At 50.3% G+C, this 16,418-nt stretch overlaps 2 protein-coding genes across 3 annotated transcripts in view; both read left to right on the forward strand.

The window, feature by feature from the left end:
• Positions 1-16,418, forward strand: part of ANKRD24 (ankyrin repeat domain 24) — a 121,183-nt gene that overhangs the window by 79,867 nt on the left and 24,898 nt on the right. The window lies entirely within an intron of this gene.
• PALM (paralemmin) overlaps positions 3,914-16,418 on the forward strand; it is a 45,861-nt gene continuing 33,356 nt past the window's right edge. The window contains exon 1 of one of the 2 annotated variants that reach the window (XM_083421795.1): positions 3,914-4,335. In XM_083421795.1, the coding sequence (XP_083277921.1) occupies positions 4,331-4,335 (5 nt within the window). In that variant the 5' untranslated portion in view covers positions 3,914-4,330. The remainder of the gene's footprint in view (positions 4,336-16,418) is intronic. The other variant, XM_083421796.1, reaches the window with a different exon arrangement.

Genomic DNA, 16,418 nt, shown 5'->3' on the forward strand with positions numbered 1-16,418 from the left:
CTTTATCCGTTTATTATCTTACACCGCACAGCTACATATTTCTTATATAAAAGGTAAAGGGACCCCTGACCACTAGATCCAGTCGTGACCAACTCTGGGGTTGCAGCGCTCATCTCGCTTTACTGGCCGAGGGAGCCGGTGTACAGCTTCCGGGTCACGTGGCCAGCAGGACTAAGCCGCTTCTGGCGAACCAGAGCAGCGCACGGAAACGCCGTTTACCTTCCCGCCGGAGTATTTACCTACTTGCACTTTGACGTGCTTTCGAACTGCTAGCTTGGCAGGAGCAGGGACCGAGCAACGGGAGCTCACCCTGTCGTGGGGATTTGAACTACCGACCTTCTGATCGGCAAGCCCTAGGCTCTGTGGTTTAACCCACAGCACCACCCGCATCCCTTATATATTTCTTACATAGTTTCTGTTAACTTCCCTACAAACTTAGATTTATGCAATGCAAGGTTCAGTCTAATTCTGCCCAGAAGTTTCCTTTTATACCGTAATTTTTAAAGAAATTATTTACGTATGCCGCGACGGCCGTCTAGATATTGTTAGACCAGAGAAGGAAACAAGAAGCTGTCCCGACTTAAAAAGACTGGAAAATCAAATTACACTGGTACCTTGGTTCTCAAACTTAATCTGTTCTGGAAATTCCGTTCCAAAACCAAAGCGTTCCAAAACCAAGGCGCGCTTTCCCAAAGAAAGTCATGCCAAACGGATTGATCCGTTCCAGACTTTTAAAAACAACCCCTGAAACAGCCATTGGACATGGATTTTACTATCTAGTGAGGCCATTGATCCATAAAACGAAAGCAAGAATCAATGTACTGTACTATAAAATAAATAAGACAGTATTGTAGATGATAAAAATTAAAATTAATTTTTCTTCTTCCCTGCACTGATGACAGTCCTTGTTTGGATGGGGGGCTTTTATCCATTTCCACAGTCACACAATGAATTGATCAGTAGCTGAACTGGGTTCCACACAGTCACAAAAACAAACGAACCGAAAAAGCCTCAAAAACAAAAGCGCCAAATAAAGAGCGAAAACAAAAGCGCCAAACTTAATCCTTTCCGGAAGTCCATTTGACTTCTGAAATGTTCGGAAACCGAGGCCCGGCTTCTGATTGGCGCAGGTGCCCCGGAAACAATAGCCGACAGCCACGTCGGACGTTTGGCTTCCGGAAAACATCCAAAAGCACATCCAAAAGGGCTTTTGACATTTGAGAACCAAGATGTTTGTGAACCAAGGTACCAGTGTAAATAACTTTTTTGGGTTAAGGGGCACAGCACTTGCCTTGCCTACTGGCTATGTTGTGGTTGTTTCTGCTTCTGCAACAAATAATAGGCAGGCAAATAATACGATTTGTCCTCATATTATTTACTCTTTTTGTCCAGTTTGCCCAGTGAAGTATCATCAATACCTTCTTCTCTTTGGACTCTCGCCTGCATTGTTTCAGAGACTTGGCTCACGGTGACCCCTTCTTCTGTGATTGGCTTAAAGTTGGGAGGATCTGTTTTGCTGAGAAATTGCATCATTCCCAGGCTGGAAGAGCTCATAAAAGAGATTTAGCCCCTCTAAATCAAAACATCTTCCCTCCCAGATGGCCTTCTTTAGCCTCCCATCACCAAGTTCAGGGGTGGGGTGTTCTCGATCGCTTTCCAGACGGGGAACTTGCTTGCTCCGGATTTGGAAACCAGATCGAGAACTCACTGGAAGAGCCGGAGAATTCTCTCTCTGCACTTCTGGATTCGAAGGGACAACCTCACAGGGTTGTTGTGAGTGTGAAATGGAGAGGATGAGAATCGTGAACACCACCTTGAGTGCTTTGTAAGGTGTTGTTGTTGTTTAGTCGTGTCCGCCTCTTCGTGACCTCCTGGACCAGAGCACGCCAGGCCCTCCTGTCTTCTGCTGCCTCCTGCAGTTTGGTCAAACTCATGCTGGTAGCTTCGAGAACACTGTCCCTCCATCCTCTGTCATCCCCTTCTCCTTGCGCCCTCCATCTTTTCCAACATCAGGGCCTTTGAATGTATTATTTCTGCCCCGCCCATCTGGCTGGGATTGCCCAGCCACTCTGGGCGGCTTCCAACAGGATATTAAAAACACAACAAAACATCAAAAAAAGCTTCCCTAAACAGGGCTGCCTTCAGATGTCTTCTAAACGTCAGAGAGTTGTTTATCTCCTTGACATCTGATGGGAGGGCGTTCCACAGGGCGGGCGCCACCACCGAGAAGGCCCTCTGCCTGGTTCCCTGTAACCTCGCTTCTCGCAGGGAGGGAACCTCCAGAAGACCCTCGGAGCTGGACCTCAGTTTCTGGGCAGAACAATGGGGGTGGAGATGTTCCTTCAGGTCTACTGGGCCATTTAGGGCATTCAAGGTCAGCACCAACCCTTTGAAGTGCACTCAGAATGCAGGTGTGGGTTTTTTCCTGAAAAATATTAAAAGTTTATTGACATAAACAAAAGCGGAATAGTGTCAAAAAACACCCCCAAAACACCCACAGATAGAGAGGAAGGGAGTTTTTATTTCCCCAATATTATTTTAAGAAAGGAACCCTGCGAAGATGCTCTGCAAAGAAACATGCCAACATGTATGGTGGGTGCCATACAGCTTGCCTGGCCCTGGCACCAAAATATGTGGGTGCCCGACTCCCTTCATGGGGAATTCTGTGGGTGCCCAGGCATCCATATGCAAACGCGTCTCTCTCTCCTTTGGGGAACAAAAGAGAGTCGCTTGCAGGGCCGGATTTAGGTTTAATGAGGCCCTAAGCAGAGTGACGCTGTGGGTTAAACCACAGAGCCTAGGACTTGCCGATCAGAAGGTCGGCGGTTTGAATCCCCGCAATGACAGGGTGAGCTCCCGTTGCTCGGTCCCTGCTCCTGCCAACCTAGCAGTTTGAAAGCACATCAAAGTGCAAGTAGATAAATAGGTATCGCTCCGACGGGAAGGTAAACGGCGTTTCCGTGCGCTGCTCTGGTTCACCAGAAGCAGCTTGGTCTTGCTGGCCACATGACCCGGAAGCTGAACACCGGCTCCCTTGGCCAGTAAAGCGAGATGAGCGCCGCAACCCCAGAGTCGGTCACGACTGGACCTAACGGTCAGGGGTCCCTTTACCTTTAAGCACCTGAAGGTAATGGGGCCATTTATATGTCCAGCTGTCCTTTGTCAACAACAAATTGTCACTGTTTTTCGCGTTGAATGTATGCTACATGGTAATTGATGGACCTCATAGGTATCTCAAGCCATTTGCACGTAACAAAATATGTATTTTATCAAAGTAATTGTTGAAGACTGAAATACAATTAAGAAGTAGTGCATTGATAGTGAAATACAATTAAGAGGAAGTACATAAATAGTGAAATAATTATTAACCTCTAACTTAAGATGATTTTTGATTCCTAACAAACTTAATAATGCAAACACATTGGCATTTGGCAGTAAAAAAAGTTCCTTTACAATTTACAAAGACTCATCATCTAGTCTCCGGAAACTTGCTATAACATGAAATAATAAGAGGTACAAATATATGATGCAAACTACTAATAATTATAAATAGCAAAATGTCGACACCCTATATATAGAAATGAGCAAACCAGTGATATTTTAGGGAGCAGGCGGGGCCCATTACTTACATCAGAGGAGCCTACACAACACTGTTGCTGTTTTGTTTGTTTTTTATCTTATATTTTGGAAATATACATCCAGTTGTTTTTTCCCCTTTGATTTTTTTTTGGGCCTCCCCCCCCCCAAGAGAGTGGGGCCCTAAGCTAGAGCTTATAGCTTATAGGTAAACCCGGCGCTGCCCGCAGCCGCCGCGGTGCGCGCAGGCGGAAGACGCGCCGGCGCGCCCTAAGCCTGGCGCGGACAGTCTGCCGTAAAGACGCACGGCGGCGCGCCTCGGCCGGCAGGAGGTGCTGTTGTGATTCTGGAGAGAGAGAGAGAGAGAGAGAGAGAGAGAGAGAGAGAGAGAGAGAGAGAGAGAGAGAGACGGAGGGGGGGTGCGGTTTGCAAAGCGCGCAAGGACACCCACAGTCCGCGCTCCTCCATAACAAGCCAGCCTCTCCTCGCGCATCCATCGTCGGCTCCGGACAATAAGCGGTTGGCGGAGGGGATGCTTTGCTGCTGCTGCTACCGGCAGCCGCCTTCCTCCGCGGCCCCTGGGACGCGCAGATCTTGAAGGAGGAGGAGGAGGAGAGGAGGAGGGAAAAAGGGAAAAGGAGAGAGAGATCAATTCAGCCCAGCAGCCTCTCTCTGTCTCTCCTTCCCTCTCTCCTTTGCACCTTGCAAGGTTGCCAGGCTGTAGGAGCGGAGCGCGCCAGCCGCGGCACCGAAAATGGAGTAAGTCTTCCCTTTCGCATCACTTCCCCGAGCTCTTTTCTCCTTCCCTCCTTCCTCCCTTCTGCGTGCACCTTTCTCCTTAAACCCACACCCCACCCCGCTCCGCGCTTGCTGTTTTTCTCCCTGCTGCAAAGCCCATCTCGGCTGATGTTCGTCGGTGGTTTGGCGCACAGGCGGCGGTTGTGCGTTTGTTTGCGCGGAGAGAGGGAGGGAAGAAAAGGGGAGACGTGGCTATATGGACACCCCCAAATCCGAGAGGGCTCCCGCACCCCAGATTTGCCCTCCCTCCACCCTACCCTGCGTTTTGGGGCGGGGAAAGCAGAGCTTGCCAGGGGTCTGCGAACCCCCAGTGGAAGAGATTTGGGGACGATTGGTGGGTTTTGCATTTTGGCATGTGGGCGAACCATCTCCCTGACTTCTTTTTTTTTTTTTTACCTGTTGTTTGCTTCCTGCGTGATTCTGCGTGGCAGCCTCCACCCATCTCCCCCCCCTTTTCCTCGCCCCCCTCCCCACTCGCCGTGACTCAGGCGGTTCCCAGAGACTGCCTTCTTCTCCCTCTCCACAACCTCCCCTGGTTCCAATCCTGATTTTTTGGGTTGTTGTTGTTTTCAAAGGAAGGGCAGCCCCGGCGCGTACAGAGAAGACGAAGCGTCTTCCATTGGGCTTGGGCAGGGAGGAAGAGAGAGGGAGAGAGAGAGAGAGAAAGGAGGTCTGGCCCTGTCATTAGGCAGGCTGAGGAAGGATTCTCAGTCAGCCGAGGATAGAAGGATTGCAGGTGCTTGGAGCTGCCTCTCCGCCACGTGGGCCGGAGTCGCTTCCCTGAACCCAGCGAACCTGCCGGGCCATCTCCTGTCTTGAAAATCTAGTGGCTGGCCCTGTTGGGATTTGGGTGGGGGATCTTTTCCTTTGCCTCAGGCGGCAAAATGGCTTGGGACGGCCATATGGAATATGTTACTAGGCCTGGGGAATGACCCAACGTGTGTGTGTTGTGTGTGTGTGTGTGTATACAATGGTACCTCGAGTTAAGTACTTAATTCGTTCCGGAGGTCCGTTCTTAACCTGAAACGGTTCTTAACCTGAAGCACCACTTTAGCTAATGGGGCCTCCTGCTGCCGCCGGAGCACGGTTTCTGTTCTCATCCTGAAGCAAAGTTCTTAACCCAAGGTAATATTTCTGGGTTAGCGGAGTCTGTAACCTGAAGTGCATGTAACCTGAAGTGTATGTAACCCGAGGTACCACTTTGTGTGTGTGTGTATATATATATATATATGTATATGTATGTGTATATATATATATATATATATATATATATATATATATATGGTCTGTCAAGCCTAGGACGCTCTGCTCTGGCCGGCAGCTGCTCTCCAGGGCTCCTTTCATCATTATTATTTTCGTTTCGGAGATTTCTACCCCGCCTTTCAAGCCACTGTTCTCTCAAGGCAGCTCCCCACAAACAGAGAGCAACATCGAAACAGCAAACATCTAAAATGTTGAAAGAAAGCGTGAAACCATTTGTAGCAGCAAATATCAATACAGTGGTACCTCGGGTTACATACGCTTCAGGTTACAGACTCCGCTAACCCAGAAATAGTGCTTCAGGTTAAGAACTTTGCTTCAGGATGAGAACAGAAATCGTGCTCTGGCGGCGCGGTGGCAGCAGGAGGCCCCATTAGCTAAAGTGGTGCTTCAGGTTAAGAACAGTTTCAGGTTAAGAACGGACCTCCGGAACGTATTAAGTACTTAACCCGAGGTATCACTGTATCTAAAATGTTGGAAACGGGCACAGCGGCACAGATGAGACCTGCCACAGGCAGGATGGAATTGTAGAAAGAGAACATTTAAAAGCAAAGAGGGTCATTCATTGGAAATCCAGCCCTAAAAACAGGCCCTGTGTCATTTTTTAAAGGGGTCTGAACCCAGAAATCTTACTCCCTGAGCCCTCAAAACATTCATTTCAACTTCTGCATGGTGCTGATCTGCGGGTGGTTTTGTAGAAAAAACATAAAGCAAACCGTTGGGGTTTCCAGATCTCGATGGGGGAACCTTCTCAGAGGTTTCTCAGGGCGGTACAGAAACAGGACTTTCGATGCTTGAGCTCCCTCTGTGCATTTTCCACGGCGAGACCTCTGTCGGTACCAGCGCCCCGGCCTTTGCTAGGATATTCCCCCCAACGGGGTCTCTTCCGGCCCACCCGTTTGGCAGAGCGGCGCCCAGCGTCCTGGGATTCCCCCCTCACTTGAAACCTCGCCTGGCACAAATTTGGAAGGGGAGGCTGCATGAATGGGGACAGCTTGGCAGCTAGCTTCCCAGAAGTGCCAGCTTTGGCCCACAACCGTGGGTGCCCGGGGTGTGTGTGTGTGGGTGCGCCATGCAGCGGGCACGGCCCTGGCATGGCCGTATCTTACAGGAGGGCTAGCCGGTGGGGTTTTGAAGCCTCCAGGGGGCTGCCACTGCCCTTGTGGGTGCCAAACTGGGTGAAATAAAGCTTCGTTTTGCTCCTGGCGGCACCGAAATTGTGGGTGCCTGGCCGTTCCGTGGGGAATTTCGCGGGGGCCCAGGGAGTCGGCACCTCTGTAAAGCTGCTTATCTGCACCCTGCACTCTCCTTTCCGAGAACAAAAAAATAATTTGTGCTTTCCCCAGCAGCCTCCATGAGGATTTGCTGGCGCCAGGCAGAATCTCCTGGGAGATCTAGCCCAAAGAGTTGTCTTGACATCAGCATGCACCAGAGAGAGAGAGAGAGAGAGAGAGAGAGAGAAAGAAGGATTACATTTCCACAGGCAAGGATTGGCTCTCAGCTCCAGGCCAGGGATCCGGGGCTTTCGGCAACGTGTGTGCCTGCCCCAAATGTTTGTGGACGTTCCGTGACGTAACGGGAGCGCATCCCCTGTTCCTCGGAGCCTGCTTTTAAATTCCAAATCCCTCCTGCTCTGGAGAGATAGAAAAGGAAGGAAGGGTTTGCATCACATTTGATACACTCTCATGGGAGAAAGAACCAGAAAGCCTTTTTTAAAAATAAAACAGGCCATAGGCTTTCTAATAAGGTTCCAGTTTTTGAGGTAAATCTTCCAAGGAGTTTTTTTTTCCTGCAGGGGAGCAAATTAGGAAAACACCCCGCCAATTTCCCGCAATTTGGTTTAGATCCCTGGTTTGTTTCTCACAAGCGCCTTGCAAGATATCTTCCAAATTGTCTTGGCTTTTGACCCTGCCTATATTTCCACTTTTGCACTGCTATATCTAGAGGTTGCTTCTAGCATGCCGTCGCAATCACGGGAGTTTGGTAGAGTTGCATGTGCCAGAACAGCTATAAGCCTCTGCCCCCGGCAGCTTACAGTCAAGATTTCTGCGCGAAGGAATGCGTTCAGCCAACCGAATGTTTGCATTAGGCAAAATTGCATAAGGAAACGGGTCTGTTTACTAAAAATAAGGTCCCATCTTCACCAGGCATTCGAAGCAACATCATAACAAAGTATCCTGGAAACTGTAGTTTGTTCGTGGTTGTTAGGAGATCCTGTATTTCCAGCCCAGCGCTACAATTCCCAGGGCTCTCTGCGAAGAGGGATTGATTTTCTTAAAACCACACTGGGAATTTTAGCTCTGGGAGGTGAACCGTGTGTGTGTGTGTCTCTCCCAACAACTCTCTGCACCTGTTCCCAGGACTCTCTTTAAAGTGGCGTGGTGCTCCTTTAAACATATCGTGCATTTGGGGCCTGAAATCCTGAAGGATTTCCATGAGAATGTTTCTTTAAAAATGCAGACGGATGTGGAATGTGGAATACTGAGTGCGAAAATGAGCGGAAGTGAAATTAACAGATTTGTCATCTCCTTTTGGGCATTTGGCTGGGCAAGGTCACTGAGCATCACAATATCTCTTAAAAGGTAAAGGGACCCCTGACCATTAGGTCTTGTCATGACCGACTCTGGGGTTGTGGCGCTCATCTCGCTTTACTGGCCGAGGGAGCCAGCGTACAGCTTCCGGGTCATGTGGCCAGCAGGACTAAGCCGCTTCTGGCGAACCAGAGCAGTGCACGGAAACGCCGTTTACCTTCCCGCCGGAGCGGTACCTATTTATCTACTTGCACTTTGACGTGCTTTCGAACTGCTAGGTGGGCAGGAGCAGGGACTGAGCAACGGGAGCTCACCCCGTCATTGCGGGGATTCGAACCGCCGACCTTCTGATCAGCAAGTCCTAGGCTCTGTGGTTTAACCCACAGTGCCACCCGTGTCCCTATAACATCTCTTCCTCCAGAGAAGAGGAATCTGCTAATTTCAGATTAGTCTGTACTAGACTTCATACTTTCAGGTTGTCCTTCCTGAAATCCCCTCCTTTTCCGGAATTTGAAGCCCTGTGGTTTGAGATCTAACTTTTCGGGAGGAACAGAAAAACAAATTTATTCCTGCATTGCAAAGGACCTCTGGGGTCCCTTCGAACTCTTACAATTCTATGTGGAGGGATGCCCCATTTTGCATCCAGCTCCACATGGCAAGGGACGCGGGTGGCGCTGTGGGTTAAACCACAGAGCCTAGGACTTGCCGATCAGAAGGTCGGCGGTTCGAATCCCCGCAATGACGGGGTGAGCTCCCGTTGCTCGGTCCCTGCTCCTGCCAACCTAGCAGTTCAAAAGCACCTCAAAGTGCAAGTAGATAAATAGGTACCGCTCCGGTGGGAAGGTAAACGGCGTGTCCGTGCGCTGCTCTGGTTCGCCAGAAGTGGCTTAGTCCTGCTGGCCACATGACCCGGAAGCTGTACGCCGGCTCCCTCGGCCAGTAAAGCGAGATGAGCGCCGCAACCCCAGAATCGTCCATGACTGGACCTCATGGTCAGGGGTCCCTTTACCTTTTACCACATGGCAAATAAATGCCATGAGAGTTCACTGGCGTTTCCGGGGCGAATTTCTCCTAGCGGACGCTCCTTGGGGAAAGCGATTCGGCTGAACGTCCCCAGTTCCAATGTGTGCGTCTTCACACACACACACTGTACCCCTGGTCTGTGCATTTATTTTGGGCACATGACTTGGCTGCAAAATTCAGAGTTTGAAAAGCGCCGGCCTCTGTTTTGCAAAGTACAACTGGGTGGATTTGCTTTAAAAAGTGGCTCGATTCTGAATTCTTCCGCCTGCCCTGATCCCTAGCCCTGTGCGACAGCCTTGCAAGCCTTAACCGCTGGGCCTGCTGGTTCCTCAAGGGCCGGACTCTCCTGCAACTAGTTTCTTAACTTCGGCTCGATCTCATTAGTGTGGGTTTCAGTTAGGCTCCCACCTGCTTCCCGGGGAGATTAAAGCAGATCCAATCAGCCGCTCAGCTTCTCCTCCTCCTCTGCATCCGCAAACTGGTTCCCCGGGCTCCAGAGAGCGCTGCTTTTTTGACTCACAGAACCGTAGAATTGTATGTGAGGGACCCCATGCGATCATCTAGCCCAACCCCACGCAACGCAGGCATCGCAGCTAATGGAGGTTGTTTTCTGAGCATCAGAGATCGCATCACACAACGAAGTTTATCCCGTAGCTTCCCAGTGCATGTTTGTTTAGATCTTATTAAAATTTATCTACCACCTGATTCGTGTTTTAGAAACAGCTTCCAAGCAAAGGAGTAGCTCTAGGAAAAAACCCTTCCCTTCAATGGAGGTGCCCGCAAGTCTATACATGTGTGTTGGGGCAGGGATGTCCATAGTCGCTCCGATTTCGTTTCCAGGAGAGATGGGATAACTTTATTTGATATTTATTTAAGGGGCTGCTTGATTGCTACACTTGTCGATGCGCGTTGTGGAGTTTCCTGTGCAAAAGAAAGGAGGAGAAGGTCTTACGGAAAGGGGCAGGCTTTATTTTTGACGGTGGGGAAGGCCATACGGAGGAGAGCCTTTTGATTTGCATCCGAAGGCGAAACTTCTCAGCCCGCACTTTCCCCAAGCAATATGCGCAGCAGATCGCAGCCGTGTCCTGTGAAATTTTCAGCGCTCCAAATTTTGCAATTTGGAGACACGGGTGGCGCTGTGGGTTAAACCACAGAGCCTAGGGCTTGCCAATCGGAAGTCCGGCGGTTCGAATCCCCGCAATGACGGGGTGAGCTCCCGTTGCTCGGTCCCTGCTTCTGCCAACCTAGCAATTCGAAAGCACGTCAACGTGCAAGTAGATAAATAGGTACCACTCCGGCGGGAAGGCAAATGGCGTTTCCGTGTGCTGCTCTGAAGTGGCTTAGTCCTGCTGGCCACATGACCCGGAAGCTGGACGCCGGCTCCCTCGGCCAGTAAAGCAAGATGAGCGCCGCAACCCCAGAGTCGGCCACGACTGGACCTAATGGTCAGGGGTCCCTTTACCTTTACCTAAATTTTTCAATGTGGTTTTCCTTCTGGATGAGTAGTGTGGGGAAAGAAATAGAAAACGCATAAAACTGGGCTAAACCGTGCATTAAAATGCATGGTTGTCGAAAAGAAGGCGCAAGGATTGTATTGTATTGCGGGGAACAGTTTTGCGGAAACCTGTATATTAGGCAAAACTGGATCCTAAAATGGGTGTGTTAGAATAAAGTCACATGAAACCGCTGGTGAATTTTCACGAGGACTTTTAAAAGAAAAAATTGCAAACCGATGGAGAAATGAAGACCGGATAACTGAGAAACTGTGGTCACATTTACAGAGTGATGTGTTTTGAACTGTCATGGCTTCCGCCCAAAGAATTCTGGGAACTGTAGTTTGAGACAGCCAGTTGTTTGGAGACTCCCCTTGTCGCCTCCCGGAACTACAGTTCCCAGAGTTCTCTGCTGCGAAGAATAATGACTGTTGAAACACTCTGGGAATTGGTGCTCAGGGATGGGAATAAAAGGCAAACGCTTTAAGCAAATGCTTAAAAAACTACAGCTCCCAGAATCCCTTAAGGCAGGGGTGTCTTATGATTTTACCCCAAGGTCGTTGAGTTTTTCTTAGGATTTGACCCCAGAAAATAAACTGCAATTTGGCCCCCAAAACGGACTTTGTACATGCCTGCCTTAAGGGAAGAAGCCGTGGCGTTTTTGAGTGGCGTCACTGCGCTTTAACGTGGCTTGGGAGGAGCAGAAATTGCAGTTTTGGCTGTCCCTAGTGGGGAAGAGGCGCTCCGTGGCGAAATCCAGCAACAGAGCGTGATTCGAATCCAGAACCTTTCCTTCTCTTGTGCACAATGAGGCGGAACTAAATGGGCTTCGCTTGCCCATTGTCCATGGGGCTCTGAATGGCTGAAAATGAGGCTGGATAGCCAGCCAGCCCCTCTGCCTCTCTCTCTCTCTGATGCCATCTCGAAACATTCCCTTCACAGCTCAGATAGTTGCTGAACAAGCAGGTTTCTCTAAGCAAGGTCAGCTCGGGTTATGCTGAGTCTGTAGCCGCTTTTCCCAGTCTTTCGAACTACCGCCCAGCCATGACTCCCCTCTGCAATGCAAAGCAGCCCTCCCTCTCCATTTCGTTTCGCACTCGGGTCCCAAACGGTCCTTCCTTCCGCTGTGAGGGTCTGAGAGCTGCGTCCTGTTTGGTCCTTCTAGCAGCCCAGGCAGAGAGGAAACCATAGATGCCGGAGGCATTTGAAACACAACCCTGGGTGCCTCTGCTAGGGAATTGGCCCCAATACAGTGGTCCCTCGGTTCTCAAACTTAATCCGTACCGGAAGTCCCGTTCCAAAACCAAAGCGTTCCAAAACCAAGGCGCGCTTTCCCATAGAAAGCAATGCAAAACGGATCAATCCGTTCCAGACTTTTAAAAACAGCAATTTAACGTGAATTTGACTATCTAACGAGACCGTTGATCCATAAAATGAAAGCAATAAACGATGTGCCGCAGTCGCACAATCAATCAATCAATCAATCCATCAGTAGCTGGACTGGGTTCCATGCAGTTGCAAAAGCAAAACGGAAAGAGCTGCAAAAACACAAAATAAATCGCAAAAACAGACCGGCCTCGGCGTGACACTCAAATTGGAAGTGTGGCACTCAAAACAGAGCACGTTCGGCTTCTGAAAAAAGTTTGCAAACCGGAACACTTCCTTCCGGGTTTGCAGTGTTTGGGTTCCACGTCGTTTGAGTACCAAGACGTTTGGGAACCAAGGCCTTGCAAAATACCTTGCAAAAGAAAAGCCCTGCGCTTCAATAATGGGTTTCTGAAAATCCAAGATGGAAAAACGAAAGGAAATCCTGTGTAACAAGGCGTTTGGGTTAGCAGGATGGCTATAGACTCCCCAGGGGAGTGGCTACAGGCTCATGGGCGTGGCTACTGACTCCTCAGGGGCGTGGCTACAGTCTCAGGGGCGTGGCTACTGACTCCTCAGGGGGTAGCTATAGATTGCCAGGGGTGTGACTACAGTCTCATGGGCGTGGCTACACTCCCTAGGGGAGTGGCTACAGACTCCAGGGGAGTGGCTACAAATTTAGGAGCGTGGCTACAGACTCCCCTGGGGCGTGGCTACAGACTCCCCTTGAGGGTATGCAGCTATGGACCCTCCATGGCTACTGACTGCTCTTGGGGTGCAAGTGCGAATCCTGGTGGGGACGGTCACAACCCCCCTAACATCTATCGGGTCCACGGCCGGAAGCCCCCTTGCCACCCAAATCCCTGATTCCGCGGCGTCTCCAACCGAGCCGTGTTTTGCCCCCCTTCCCAACCTGGCGGTTCGCTTTCCACCCAGAGAAAGGGGAGACGAGAAATTGCAGGCGGCCTTCGAATCGCGGCAGATGCATTAGGAGAACGGCGGCGGAGAGAGATGCTTCGCCCGGGGAAAATGGAGGCCATGAATATTTGATGGAAGAGGCTGTTTGGAGGAGGGGAAGGCGGAAAAGGAGCTGGATCCCCCCTCCCCTTTAATTATTATTTCCAGGCAGGCCTGATGGAGGCATTTGAGTCGCGTTGCTTCTTTCCCACCACACCGGGCGTATTTATGAATGAAAGCTGCTGTTTCTGCTGCAGCCGAGGGCTTACATCATTGCTTCTGCCTCTGTTTCTCCCCACCACCCAAAAAACCCCACCACCACCAGCCGCAGAGGGCAATTCCTCCAGGTCTGAGCCTGCGGGGCTTACTCGGGAGTAAGCCGGGGACCTACCCCCGAGTAAGCACGCTTATAGGGTTGGGTGATGTTAATTCTCCGTTGCAAGATCACATCAGGATGATTTCTTTGGTGGGGAAATCACTAGCCTGAAGTCATAACCACGTTGAAGGAAAGGAAGAGAAGTGCCTAGCCTCTGCAAGGATATTTTCCTCACCCTTTGGCTCCCTGCAGCAAGTCGCAATGCTGGGAATCTCAGAATCACATCAGAGCAAAGAAGGTCCATCGATTCTGGCTTTAGGTGGGCGATGGCTGGGGAATTTAAAAAAGGCACATGGCTATATCCTTGCAGAGCCTACATTTTGAGGAGTTTAAAAGTTCCTCCGGCTGGTCCAATATCTATCGGTGGCAGAGCAAGGCAGGCATAGTGGCCTGGGAGACAGGGATAAAGGTAAAGGGATCCCTGACCATTAGGTCCAGTTGTGGCTGACTCTGGGGTTGTGGCGCTCATCTCACTTTATTGGCCGAGGGAGCCGGCGTACAGCTTCCGGGTCATGTGGCCAGCATGTCTAAGCCGCTTCTGGCGAACCAGAGCAGCGCACGGAAACACCGTTTACCTTCCCGCCAGAGCTGTACCTATTTATCTACTTGTGCTGTTGTGCTTTCGAACTGCTAGGTTGGCAGGAGCAGGGACTGAGCAATGGGAGCTCACCCCGTCATTGCGGGGATTCGAACCGCTGACCTTCTGATTGGCAAGTCCTAGGCTCTGTGGTTTAAGCCACAGTGCCACCTGTGTCCTAAGAGACAGGGATAGGTGGAGCCGAATACAGTGGTACCTTAGTTCTGAAACGCCTTGGTTCTCAAACAACTTGGAACCCAAACACTGCAAACCCGGAAGGAGGTGTTCCGGTTTGCGAACTTTTTTTGGAAGCTGAACATGCTCCGTTTTGAATGTTACACTTCCGATTTAAGTGTTACGCTTCGGTCTGTCTGTTTTTTTGCTATTTATTTTGCGTTTTTGTTTTTGCGGCTCTTTTCGCTTCGTTTTTGTGACTGGGTTTTGCATGACTTTTTATGGGAAAGTGCGCCTCGGTTTTGGAACGCTTTGGTTTTGGAACGGAATTGCAGATCCCTCTATGTAGAGGGTCTGAGCGAACAAGAACAACTAACGTGAAGGAGGTCTGCAGATTTGGGAGAGGAAAAAATTTAGGTGCTTACCCTGGTGGTCTCAGGCCAAGGGAATTATGGAGCAATCCAACAATGACCACATTGCAAAATTTAGAGAACTGCGGAATTTCAAACTAGGGATGGGTTTCCGTTCTCATATCCCCACCCTGCCCTGAACCATTAGATCGGTTTTCCTTTAAATGTGGACTGGATCCAGATTGTGCCCCACACCCCTAACTGGGGGGGGGGGATTTCAGGAGACTGGAGAAGGGGGGGAAACAATGTTTTTAGGGGAGAAACGTTGGCGGGAATGGAATAAGATGTCCCTATTTTCAGGGAGAAACGTTGGAGGGGATGGAAAAGTCAGATAGCTGTTTATTTCCTTGACATCTGAAGGGAGGGTGCCACCACCGAGAAGGCCCTCTGCCTGGTTCCCTGTAACCTCGCTTCTTGCAGGGAGGGAACCGCCAGAAGGCCCTCGGGAGAGGGACCCCGGTGTCCGGGGTGGAGACACTCCTTCAGGTCTACTGGGCCATTTAAGGCTTTCAAGGTCAGCTGGAGCTCAGTAGCTGACTTTTAGAAGACATCGGAAGGCAGCCCTGTTTAGGGAAGCTTTTTAATGTTTGATGTTTTATCGCGTTTTTAATATTCTGTTGGGAGCCGCCCAGAGTGGCTGGGGAAACCCAGCCAGATGGGCGGGGTATAAATAAGAAATTATTATGACTGTGATCCTTTATTCGGCTCTGTGCAAAACTCGCACCCAGGACTTCTCTTCTGAGAATAAACTGGTTTATTGGGCAAACTGGGACCAGCTCCCCTTAGCGTAAGGCTTGTGCCAGATGATCTGTGGTGCAAGAGCGAGGGGGCAGAGGGGGGCGTCGTTTTAAAAACGCGTCGTTTGGCGATGATATAATGAGAAACTGGCCGGGGCAGGCCGGCAAACAAACATTATTGTTCCGCGTTAGGGGTGTGGAGAGAGACAAAAGGTCGCTAGACCTTTCCCTACGATCCTGGAATAAAAAGGAAAAACGCCCCACATCAGCAAGTAGGGGGGAAATATTTTGCTCGTCAGCTGAGTGGAATTGTCTGAGAGAGAGAGAGAGAGATCAACAAAACTCAGGACATCACATTTGCATTTTTTTTTTACAAAGCTCCGAGCCCCATGAGGTTGTGGTGACAACTTTGTAAGCAGAATACAGACCCTAAAAGGGTCCCTGTTTTCCAGGGAAAGTCCCAGACTCACAGAAGCCGTCCCAGAATGTCCTGCTTTTCCTTAGGACGTCCCTATTTTCAGGGGAGAAACGTTGGAGGGGATGGAATAGGACGTCCCTATTTTCAGGGGAGAAACGTTGGAGGAGATGGAATAGGACGTCCCTATTTTCAGGGGAGAAACGTTGGAGGGGATGGAATAGGACGTCCCTATTTTCACTGGAGAAACATTGGAGGAGATGGAATAGGACGTCCCTATTTTCAGGGGAGAAACGTTGGAGGGGATGGAATAGGACGTCCCTCTTTTCAGGGGAGAAACGTTGGAGGGGATGGAATAGGACGTCCCTATTTTCAGGAGAGAAACGTTGGAGGGGATGGAATAGGACGCCCCTATTTTCAGGGGAGAACCGTTGGAGGGGATGGAATAGGACGTCCCTATTTTCAGGGGAGAAACGTTGGAGGGGATGGAATGGGATGTCCCTATTTTCAGGTGAGAAACGTTGGAGGAGATGGAATAGGACGTCCCTCTTTTCAGGGGAGAAACGTTGGAGGGGATGGAATAGGACGTCCCTATTTTCAGGGGAGAAACGTTGGAGGGGATGGAAGGCCCTTTGCCTGGTTCCCTGTAACCTCGCTTCTCACAGGGAGGCAACCGCCAGAAGGCCCTTGAGAGATCGACCCCGGTGTCCGGGCTGGACGATGGGG

This window comes from Podarcis tiliguerta, assembly GCF_965153285.1.
Source record: "Podarcis tiliguerta genome assembly, chromosome: 18".
Classification (NCBI taxonomy): domain Eukaryota; kingdom Metazoa; phylum Chordata; class Lepidosauria; order Squamata; family Lacertidae; genus Podarcis; species Podarcis tiliguerta.